This window comes from Ciconia boyciana, chromosome 11 (assembly GCF_034638445.1).
Source record: "Ciconia boyciana chromosome 11, ASM3463844v1, whole genome shotgun sequence".
NCBI classification, from domain to species: domain Eukaryota; kingdom Metazoa; phylum Chordata; class Aves; order Ciconiiformes; family Ciconiidae; genus Ciconia; species Ciconia boyciana.
Window position 1 is genome coordinate 17,370,419 of NC_132944.1, and position 12,002 is coordinate 17,382,420.

Consider the following 12,002-nt stretch of genomic DNA (forward strand, 5'->3'; position numbering starts at 1 on the left):
CAAAAGGTCTTGAAAGTACACCTTCTGGCATTTGAATCCATTTAATAAAAATGCTGCTATTATTTGTGCCTGTTTAGCATGACTGCTAGCAGCCTCTGGAAGCCTTAAAGGCTAAACTCATTAGCTATTTATTACAGAAGAAGTCAGGATCTCCTGATACCACCAATTAATTCAGGCGTGTTGTTAGTAGTGGGAAGTGCTGGTAAATCATATCTTTGCTGCCAAAGTATTAATGAACTGCTTGCTACACGTTTCCTCTGGATATAGGTCTCGGCCAGGCCTCTTCCCCAGCACAAGCACAGAATCCAAGCACTTTCTCCAAGGCTTTGCCTTTTCTCCTGTCCTCCACTCCTGCCTTTGTTGCTCACCAAGGCGGCTTGGGAGGACCAGGGACTCAAACGCTGCGCTGCCAGGACAGTGACAAGGGTTGCAGTGTGGGGGCTGCTGCTGAGCTCGACTCGAGGCGAGGGTAAGTGAGAGAAGAACAGCCACCCGCAGAGAGCTCTGCCCTGGGTGTTGTATGTGCACGTGATGGTCTGGCTAGCAGCAGGGTGGGGGCTTCACTTCAGAGCTGCTGCTATCTAATGAAAATGCAGTTTTTCATTTAAGGGGCTGCCTTGGGTTGTCCTGATTTCTGTAGCTGCTACAGACAAATCTTTGTTGCATTAGTGTCCTAGGCAATGTTCCCACTGCCCAACCCCTGCCTTCCTTGTGGCTGTTCAAGCTCTGTTTCTTATCATAGCTAACAAAGATGTAGGGAGATCACACCTTTCTTTCAGGAGTGGTGGTTTAAATACCAGGAGACACTTTCCCAGGCCGACCTCTCCAGCATTTCGCTAGGCAACATCCCAGTTCATCCTGTCTTTGCTCAGAGGATTTCCAGGTCACTGGCCATTCCTGTTGCTCTCCTTTTGCCTGTCTTCAGTGGGGTTTCACTTTTTTCCTGTGTGGTTCTCCCTCCCTTCAAGATACAGTTTTAAACCTGCTGTGAGTAGGGTGGGAGGGTTTCCTTACCTGGTCCCAGGTTAGACCTGCCGAGCCTGCGTTCGTCTTTCTCTTGCAGCAAGCGGTGTTGGGTCCTGTTCAGCTTGCCACCAGCTCCGTCTTTCAGGCACTTCCCAGACAAGTGGCATTTAAGTAGCTTTCCCATATTGTCGTTACGACGCGCTATGTACCCACCTACCTGTGCGCGCAGGGGCTGCCGTCTTCTCCGTGGAGGTATGGCAGCCAAGCTGGGCAGAGGAGCCTTCCCCAGGCGCCAGCCCCAGCTGCCTGCCCCTGGCCTGAGAGCCACGCAGAGGGCACCGGGCTCTTCTTGTTGCCGTAGCATCCCCTGGGGCAGGCCTGGCAGGCAGGGAAGCAGCTCTCTGCCCTCCCTGTTCGCTCCCTGTTCGCAAGGCAGGAGGAGCCTGCCCGTGGGCTAGTGTCGGGCTGTACGGGGATGCAACATGAGGCAGTGCCCTGGAGCAAGGGCTGGAGGAAGCACGCTACCAAGTCAGGGGCTTTGCAGGAGTCAGCAGGCTGTGCTGCTACTGTCACGCTAATCGCCGTCCCCGGCTCGTGTCCCAGGCTCCCTCTTTCTCCCAGTCAACCACAATGTGGACCTTACAGGTGAGAATGCAGCAACACAAAAGAAGGCAGATGTATAGCGTATTGATTTTAACCAGCAATTTTACGTCCACAAGGCATTTCAGTTATTGATGCTGTTTGTCCACGTGCAGGTACTGCTCTGGAGGCTGCGTGCTGCCTTGTTTCTGAAGGCTCCACCAGCCCCGGCAGCCGCCGTGCCCCCGCTGCAGGCAGGTGTGCCTCCGCGGCTCACTGCTGGCAGCAGATCTGAACGGGAACGTATCCACAAACCCAAGTGGTTTTCCCAAAAGAACAACAGAAAAAGTAACACACGCACCCGGCGCAGAATCAGCACGGGAGGTGGTATGCAGATCTGTCGAGGTTTTGTTGCAAAACACTGAGCATCGATGGCGTAACGTGCGCCCGTTTCAATGACAGCTCTTGGCTCAGATGCAGCAGGGAGGTATGACTACTAATGCGCTCCACGGGGAATATTGGCTGCTTTGTCTCTAGGATTTGGAACATCTGTCCCTCCCTCCCACTCTGCCCGAGATGGGGATGAGTACTCTTGCTTTGTCTGCCACAGCTCCGGGGTTAGTTGAGCAGTGAGTAGATGCAGGTTATCACAGTAATTCAGGTGACAGTGGCTTGGTGGAAGCCCCTGTTCCTCCAGGCAGACATCTGCTGATAAAGCAGCGTTAGATCTAAGGAAGGGCATGCCCAGAGGAGCTCGCAATAAAGCTCGGGCTCTGAGGTCCCGTTCTGAACGGAGACGGAGACAATCCCCCTTCCAAAAGGGGTTTTGATGGGTCACAACCCTCTTGGGGAGGTCCAGTGGTGGAGAGGGAAGGACGTTACTGGCAGCTCTCTGATAGTCAGAGACAATTAAGAGAGGAACGGTGATCTCCACTGTCGAGTGACTGAGAGACAGTTCCCAGCTGAGTACTGCTTGGAAATTTGAGATCTAATTAAAGCAGGCCTTGGATCTCATCATTCTTCCTGCACGCCTGGGACAATGAAATACTGACTCGTGCATCTGTTCTGTATGTGTATTTGATGCAAATAAGGAAGAAGTCTGTAAATACATCAAAAACCATACTTTATTTTATGTATAGCAATACAATTTACATATTAAATAACACTATAATAGAATGATTTGATATAGTTTAACATAACAAAAAGAAGATTCTTCAAGTTACAAAAAACCCCCAAACAAAAACCAAAACAAAACGAACAAAAAATCTCCCTCAAAATACTCCCTCCCACCCTCTCCCCAAACCAAACACCACATTTTTTTTTTCTGAATGGATCAATGAGACAAACGTATCCAGTGACTGGCTAAGTCTAATTCCTATTGCACACACTGACAATGGAATCCAAAAAAAAAATCCAACTTTCACAATCACTGCCCCAAAGAAATGATGTGTGGAAATCTTTTTTGGAGTGTGATGATGGTGTCTCACTACCTCGATACACAGAAGGTATGTATTCACATAGCCACCACAGAACTAGGAAGGAGGTGAAACTAGAAAAAAATTAGCTTTATATGAAAATATAAAATTCTATGATTATATACCATAGATACAAAGTTCCCAGAAGATGCTTATCCAAGCAACAAAATATTTACAGTTTTAATGACTTTGCTATTTTAAAAATGAAGGAAAAGAAAATAGGAGTACACATGAATGCTTCGGTCTTTAGAAACAATGGCTGCTTGCTCGTTTCAAATGTTCTAACAAAACAAAAAAAGTCACTACCCCAAATGTTGGAGAGTTGTGACATTGTATAAAATTGACTATCTCCTCTTTTGGAGACGTTTATTCTTAAAACTCAAGACATTTTTCTTGAAATTAATTATCCTCTGTAGAAAATGCTTCCCTTTGCAAATAGTTAACAAAAACACTAAAAACAGTTTAACAGCTAAGACAAAGTAGAGGCCAAATCTCTTCATTACAGTTCCTTCTCTTTCTTTATTTTTGCATTTGCATTCCTTCTCCTTTGATAAGTAAAGCCAATGTAGTTCACATTGTTAGTATAGCAACAAAGAGAAGAGCAGCAAAGGGGTAACAGTAAGAGTTGAATTACATCTGTAAAAAAAAAAAAAAAGAAAAAGAAGAAGAAAAGCAATGCAGTGGATTAACAAATAGGCATTTTCCCTTCATATAAAAATTCACTGGCACCATTTGAACATAAACTTCAGAAACCAAAATCTGATGTCAGAAGACACGAATTTGAGAAAGACTGCTAAATCTTTAAGACAACTACGTTTTAATTTTTTTTTTTTAATTAAGTTGGTTTTGTTTTGCTGAGAATTAGTAGTATGTATCTTTGGTAGAATCGATATCTATATTTTTTAGCTTTTAAATAAAATATATTGGCTTAAAAAAAGATTAAGAAGAAGGCAGTTGTGCTGTGTCATAAAGATTCTTCTAATGTTCCAATGTATCACTCTGGGTTCAAGCAGTCAGAAACTGGAAAAACAAGTGAAATTTTGCAGATCCTGTAAATTATTCCACTAACCTAGAACAGACCCACAGTACAGAAACAGTCACACACAAGAAGTAGTTTAAGGGTTGGGGATTTTTCTTTTTCCTGTTCCTAAATTCATATTTGGAAACAGACACTGTGAAATACTAAGGACGAATGCTGTTTAAAGTGAACGTTCTTTAGGCCTTGGTCCTGCAGAAGAATCGGTGCTTAGCCTGCACGTCTGAACAGTCCTACTGGCTCTCCCAGACCTGCCTACCGATGCCAAGTTCACGTACAGGACTCTTTGTAGGATGGGGCATTCGGCTGCGACTGTCACCCGTTCTAGATGTTAAGATGACACAGCAGCTTTCCAAGCATTCCCTCTTGGAAAGCTTGGCTGCTCTTATGGGCTCAACGCACAGAAGTCTTTTATGTCTTTCACATGGTCTGCGGGTGCAGTACACATGCAAGACATGGAGAAATAATATTTTCTAAATGTAGACACACACATGCACGTGTACTTCCGTCCTTTATTTCCTTATTTCTCAGGGCTGGTGCCGAGGACCACATTTTATAGCGATGGGATATACTCAGGTTCTCTTAATTTGCAGGCCTGCACATTGTCTGGGAACTTCTGCTGCTTGAAAGACATCCCGACCAAATGCCAAGAAGTGGTTACAGTGGGGGGGCTGGTGTGGCAAAAGCAAGGTTGCGATGCACAGAGTGGGACTTTGGCCAGAGAGACTCAGGAGAGCATCTCAGCGGAGCTCTGCGAGTGCAGATCTCTGAACACGCTCTCGCTCCTTCTGCCAGTCTCGCTCAGTCCCAGGGAAAGAGGTGCAAATCCATGTAAGAGGGGGGAACTGCAGCCGCTTACAGCAGGACAGATTTGGCTCTTACGCGCTCTGAATCCTGGCCTTCACAAGCAATTCCTAGCTTCATCCGCTCCAAGCCTAATGCATCATTACCATCTATTAGCTACCTGACTGTCAGCACAGCACTTCACACACAGCTTGAGCCCCCCTTAAGAAAAAAAACCCATGGAGAACTCATAGAACAGCAGTGTAAATTATTTTCCCATGGATTAATCCCCAAGCAAGTATTTCAGGTGTGGGAAAATGCCAATGCAAATGCATGGATTTCCAAAGCATCTACCGAAGTTCAACCCCCACAGCCGCCTTTCACTGATTTTTAAAACTTGTGAGAAGGTAAGGGATTAAACCAAGGATATTCAGGCAGCGTGTCACGAACCACCGTTATCTTCCATCATGCCAGTGAAATGAAAAGTAATCAGCTGAAAGTACTGAACAAATCCAACCCTCTTGATGCCTGCGGTAATCTTTGTGTCACTTAGCTCTTGTCAGGGTTTGAATTCTTAACTTCTCCCTACACCTCCCCAGGAACTTAAATACTTCAGATTGAACTGATCCAACTCATCAGAGTCCCTTTGTGCTACCAGCCAGAATTGCCTGGGGCCAGGATCACTACTAGGGGTGCAAGGGGGGGCTCTCCAGCCTCTAATGCAGATGCACACTGGCCAGCAGACCACTCAGCAAAACCTTCCAGCCCTTGCAGGCAGCAGTACTTGAAAATGTACTTAATTCTTGTTACTGGGCTGTGGCGACTGGAGAGCCAGTCTTAAGTCCTACCAGACGTTAACTGACTCCCTCCTCGGTGCTGGGTTGTCCCAGTGCAAAGGGGATGCAAACTACAAAGCAATCTTTTGAAATATTTTGCACGTTTTTTATTTGGACTAGCTAGTGCTGGACATGGGATTTCCCTACTGAAACCATGGATATACGATACTGTTCAGCAGTAGCAGTTATTTGGGTCACTTGTACGGAGGGATTCAACAAACGGAGAGGTAAAAGGTAACTATGTAAAAGGTTGCTGATGCATTCTTAAATACTTCGGTGTTGAATTAATCAAGTGTATCCATACTAGGAGATCTTTCCCTTATTAAAAATAAAAGGCCAGATGTTAGCACATACCAGTTTGCATAGCTCCTCTGCTCAGTGAGGCCGTATCGGCTTGTACCTCGTGAGGTTCTGAATGAAAATACCTACTCTCAATACAATTTTAAGCAGTTCGCTTTCAGATTCCTTGCGTGTGAAAATGCACAGAACCCTCCTCTTAGCTAAGCTTCCTCCTTGCCCTCCCCGCCAACAAAAGAAGTGGGTTTTGCCTTGCCAAATGTCTGTATTTTGGCAAGACTGGACTGGCAGAAATTAATAGGTTTACATTTAAATGAAAAATATGCTGTAACATTTTGACAAGTCCTGAAAAATTACAATGTATGTTTTGTGCAGTTGAAATTTAAAAGTAAAGAAACTAATGCCATATATAAGGGCTAGTGCCTTTAACGGTATACCAAACGTCAGGATGGTTGAAATGACGTATTTCCTTTTCAAGGCAGATTCAATAACCCCTCCCTACTCAGCCGAGCTATGAAGGACACGATTAGCTTTAATCTTCAGGAGAATTAAGTATATGCTTACTTCTTTTGTTAAATAAGGATGGACCTTGTTGAATTGCGACCAAATACATAGGAAAAGGGAGCCAGTGAGGATGTATACTTAAATGCTCCAAACAATAATTCAACTATTTATATTATCTGGGGGAAACCATTTTATTGGTGTGGGAGGGAAAACACAGTAAGCTAGGTTTGTGCTAAAGAATTAGTCTGGCAAAAAAAAAGAGGGAGAATGTAACTTTATAGGTAGTTTTTTTATTAGTTCGCTTCACCAGTAAATATGGATCAGTACTTTATGTTTTAGCACTAAAGTATGAAAATTACACACCTGTAAAAATGGCATCTAACAGTTATGAAATTAAGAAACGCCTGTCATCATGTAACATACCATTAGGTGTGAGGTCATATTCAAGAAATAGTAAGGAAATTAATGTGTTTAAAATATTGAATAGCTTAGTAATGTAAAATATTGCTACCTTCAATATATCTGAAAACAGGTCTGATTTGGGGTTGTAGTAGTTTTCTCACTGTATTGGCTCTGATGAGAATAAAACCAAAATACTTTCCCATCATAGGGCTGGTTAAAAACTAAAATCGACATTTTTCTGAATACATGGGGAAACTTTGAAAATGTAAATTCAAAACCTATCGCTGCGTCCCACATATGAATTGCATCTAATTTATAATTATATTGTATGTAATTTATATATTCCATGTGAAGCAAGTCTTAGGCCTGTAAGTGTACAAAACAGCAATTTGAAACAATACAGAAATAATTGTTTCAGCTCCACAAGGCTATTACACCTTCACTGTAGCTAGTAATCACTCGCTACGTTTTGTCAAGAAAGGATGAACACTGCTCATCCACTCCACTGGAATGCAGAATACCGTTACCAAAACTATGACATGATCATTAAAATAATAAATATGGTATGAAGGGGTACAGTATCTGTCGTAGAAAGAATCCATCTGGCCTAGCATTCAAGATTTAAGATTTGAGGGTCACTGTAGTTAGCAAAACTTCACTGCATTTAAACAAAACAGAAAAAGCGTATGTTTGTTGTCATGGAATGTCACATCAGGGCTTGTCTTGTATTAGAATATTATAGGCAGTAACACTGATCATATAGTGCAAACTAGATAAAATTGCGTTTCACTGTGTGAAATAAACAGAGGTGCAAATGCTCAGTAGGATACCATTAAGACATAAAATGGCAAAAAATAAATATCAAAACTTTTATCAGTGTAAAAAAGTAATTGGGTTATTGTATAACCTAGAGTCTGGCAAAAAAGGCCTCAAAAAAGTTCACTCAGTCTTCAGAAGTTCTACAAATTAAGTGCCTTTTCAGGTTTCCAATTAGACAAGAGACTCCATGCTTTCTGCGGGATCAGATTCGTCACTGGCCATCACAGCACCATTTTTGTCCAGTGTCATGGGACCGTTTCCATTTTCCTTAGTGCTGACCAAGCTTAGCATTGCCTTATAAAGAAACTGGTACTGTTCCTGGAAAAGAAAAGAAAAGTTATTTCAATCCTTTCAGTGTACAGAAGCGAGTGGCACTTAAATTTGGCATTTCCAGGGAAGGTAACGGACGTTCATTACTAGACGTATACATATAGCAAAGAAAAAGACTTAGAGAGCAATTACCTCTGTTAATCTAGTTTAACCTTGTCAACCCAAAATCCCAGTTTTGGGTAGATTATCTTATTCCTGATATATTATTAAACACTACAGGAGGGCAGGACAATACCTGAGCCCACAGCTCAGCCCCAGGTCGTTCCCTCGTACCGGCAGAGCCACGCACACCGAGACAAGGGTGCTGCTCTCGCTGCACACCGAGCGAAGAGCCCCTCTGTTGAAGCTTTATCTCCCTGCAGCTCTACCGGCCCTGCTGCATCCCTTCAGATCACAACGTGCCAGGTTTAAATAAGCACAGCTTAATTTACAGGTCTGGCAGGGGGATGATGACAAGCTGAAAGGTCCTTCTCTGCTAGGGCTGCCTGTACAGTGGCCCCCTAACTGTATGACAAACAAGCTTAACTGCAAATCAGAGACTTACAGTGTGGGTCTGAGGTTTATAAAAAAATGACAACTATACAAAAAAAGCCCAAATGCAAATTCAGCTTGGTAGCAGATGCAGTAGGGCTTGATAACATACAGAATGTGTGTTTTAGTTCATGCTTTTGGTCTCAGATGAAAACCTTGTAAAATATCCATTTATATTCCATTTAAAGACTTACAATGTCTGTGAATACTCCAGGCCGCATAAGATTTATCATCTTTGCCACCTGGAAAACATCGACAGCATTTTCATTCTCCAGCTGCTGGGACAGAGTGGTAAGGGCACAGAGCGTTCCCGCTGACACAGCTCCATACCTGAAAAACCACACCAAAATGATAAGATTCTCAGAAACATACCTGGGCACCCACACAGAGCCATGAAAATGTTGATATAGTCTTATTTGATTACTGTAGTTCATCTTTGTATCTATTAAATGCTTGTTTTATACTGGCTAATTTTTAGTCATTTTAATTTATAGAAGAAATTTGATGGTACACCAGTCATCTCAGGATACCTGCAGTATTCAATACAAAGAACTGTATCAGCAGAAGAACATGAGCCATTTAAAAGTACCCAGCCTGCAGAGTATAACACTGAAATCCACATGCCACATGTACTGAAAGCATCTGCATTATAGCTGAGCGTATTTTAAATTCATTAGTGAGAGCTCAAGCAAAACATAAACAATTAGAAAGAAATGAGACTTTGCCTCTTCCTCCACATCTGACAATTATAGAAAACTAACACGGATATGAGGTGCTCACGAGTAAATGGGGCACATCTCAAAGTCTTCCTTAGGTCTGATTCATTGGCAAAAGGCAACATCCCTGAGTTGGGCACCCCAGAGACATTACAGATTCTGAAGAGTTGAGCTGTGCTGTCATTTAATAAGAACCCGAGCAACGGTTATTCGTCAGGAGCATGAATCAATGTGTCCTTGAGATACCGGTCAGGTAGAAATCTTACTGCTGCTAAATCTGTGGGTGTACTTGAATCATGCGTGCAGTTGCGGGACATGGGATAGAGGATCCTAAGCGCCGGGGGCTCATAACTGCTCCTGAGGAGCCTCAACCGTCCTCTGCTCTCGCAGTACACAGGAGGCTGCAGTTCTGTCCTGGCTTTGCTATGGGTTTGCTCCGTGACTTTGAGAAAGTCTGTGTCTAAATGTCCCCACCTGTAAAAGGGGACATTGGTGCTGACTTGCTTCGTAAACCGTTTGGAGAGCTGTACATGGAAGCTTAAATAATTGGCAAGAGCTGCAATGCCATCTGGTATCGTAAGATTACCACTAGGATTTTTTACAACATTCCTGTGGAAATCAAGACATATGCTGACTTAATTTCGTATGATTTTTGCAAACTCATTTTGCCTAGAAATGGGAAACAGAAATCAGATCACAGTAGATCTGTTATATTTGATGAAAAGTCTATAGAAGAAGAAACAGAGCTTCTGCAGAACTATATAGATGGCTGTGACTGATCATCTACAGGGATAGTGGACAAAGTGGCCAATGCTTGTGCCTGATGAGACACAACTAAATGCCTCTGAGGGTCTAACGGCCTCATTTTTACTTGGGCTGATAACCTCCAGCTCCCAACAATCTGAAGGCTTTTCTCGCAGAAAATTATGCAGCAGATCTTTATCTAGTTGCCTACATATGGGCAGTTATATTTAAAAATCTTGACAACCATCTTGAGTCGGAATTTCTGAACTTCTTTGAAATGTTGTTATCAAGTTCATCCCACCATGTACCTCCTAAATACCACATGTATTTAGTATCTGCAAATTCATATATTTGGAATTAATCTGCAGTTGTAATTATTAGTGGATTATGTGATATAGTTGTTGCATGTAGTAAAGGGAAATTTTCATTTTCAGCTACATTTACTTAGGCTCCAATGAAAGGCAGAATCCACATTATGTATTAGGCATAAAAATAAAATCATTGAATATGACAAATAAACCAAAAAAGCAATTTACAGAAAGAATGACTCAGCACTGTTAGGAATGCGATTTTGATTTTTTTTTTTTTTTGGTCTAGCATGAAATGCCCAAATCAATAATGGTTCTAATTTTGTAAAACATAATCTTAAATACTGCAAGAGTAGCAAAACCTCACTTCAGACTACCCAAAGCATGAATATTAAAACTAGCCTAGAATTAATCAGTGCTGGCAAAAGGCAACAGAGCTTACACTGTACATTAGCAAGGCAGGAGATGGTGGGAGAAAAACTACTTGCTGCAGCCCAAGGCACTATTTGCAGGAGTCTATTGGGAAAAACCTGTTGCAGCAGCAACACACCCACGTAAAGTGAAAGCTCTTTCAGCAACGGCAGATACCAGCATGCAATTGCACATCAGCACAAAGGCTGATCTGACCACTGAAATACCAGAGTATGGGAATAACGTTTTTGCACAAAAGGTGAAGATTTCCAAGACTTTCCCCCTAACTCTGTTTTGTAGCAATGACAAAAGGTCTGATGGACTCCAGTGCGGGGGCGTTGCAGGTATAGCAGTTGTTTATGCTGGCTTGGTGTTCGCTCTAAGGGCAGCTCAAGCAGTGTCAGAAATTGGGCTTCCTTGGGATTTTAATGGCAGAATGACTCCGGGAAGCGCTCTGCCCACCAGGAAACACTCCTTCCAAAGACATCCTGTTAGACCCAGGCTCCAGCTTCACTATAATGGTATTTTGCAGCTCCGTAATGTGTGCAAAGTAATAATATGCAATACAATATTTAGCACCCTTTATAATTGGGCATTCAAGCATAGCTGGCAAGACAATGCTCACCACTGCACTACAAGAGACAAGTGTTGGGGCATGCTGGTCCTGTGTTAGTGGGCTCCCTCCCTCCCACTTGGCACCATATGGGCTCCTTGGAGTGTTTTTGGGGAAGCAGAAGGAGGAAAAATAAATCTGCTCTCAGAAAACCTGGGCCCTTTGTCACAAGATACTTCTGCTGCTCGTCCCGAGACACAGCTGAGCTGAGCTTGTTCTGTCTTACATGGCACATTAAAGCTGAGCTGCTAGCCAGGAGCTCAGGGCTGTTTTGAAACTGGTTTCCATAAGCCCATATTGGGCTGCTCAGAGCCTTATCTAAACCAGGGCTCTGCTGGGTTCTGAAACAGGTTGTAGGATTTGTTTGGGATAATTCCAGGTGCAGAAGAACCCAAAATGATTACAAAGCAAACACAGCTTCACTTTCTAAGTCCACCTAAGACTACAACCAACATAAAAACGACCCTAAGCAAAATGTATTTGGCCTCAGTTGCTAACTGAATCCTCATCCCTGGAAGTTTAAATATTCTGATCCTGTTCCCAAGACCGCTAAACCCCATCCACTCCATGCAAGAATGGACATCAGTCCTAACAAGTGTCCTGTAGCTGAGTAACTCCTTGTACAACCTGCACATAAATGGGAGAAAAGAGA

At 43.0% G+C, this 12,002-nt stretch overlaps 1 protein-coding gene across 1 annotated transcript in view; it reads right to left on the bottom strand.

Annotated features, from left to right (window-relative positions):
• Window positions 1-2,813: 2,813 nt before the first annotated feature.
• Window positions 2,814-12,002, bottom strand: part of PTPRG (protein tyrosine phosphatase receptor type G) — a 417,185-nt gene continuing 407,996 nt past the window's right edge. The window contains exons 29-30 of the mRNA XM_072876458.1: window positions 8,753-8,888; window positions 2,814-8,015 (exon numbers count right to left, since the gene is read on the bottom strand). Coding sequence (XP_072732559.1) covers window positions 7,869-8,015; window positions 8,753-8,888 — 283 coding nt within the window. The 3' untranslated portion in view covers window positions 2,814-7,868. The remainder of the gene's footprint in view (window positions 8,016-8,752; window positions 8,889-12,002) is intronic.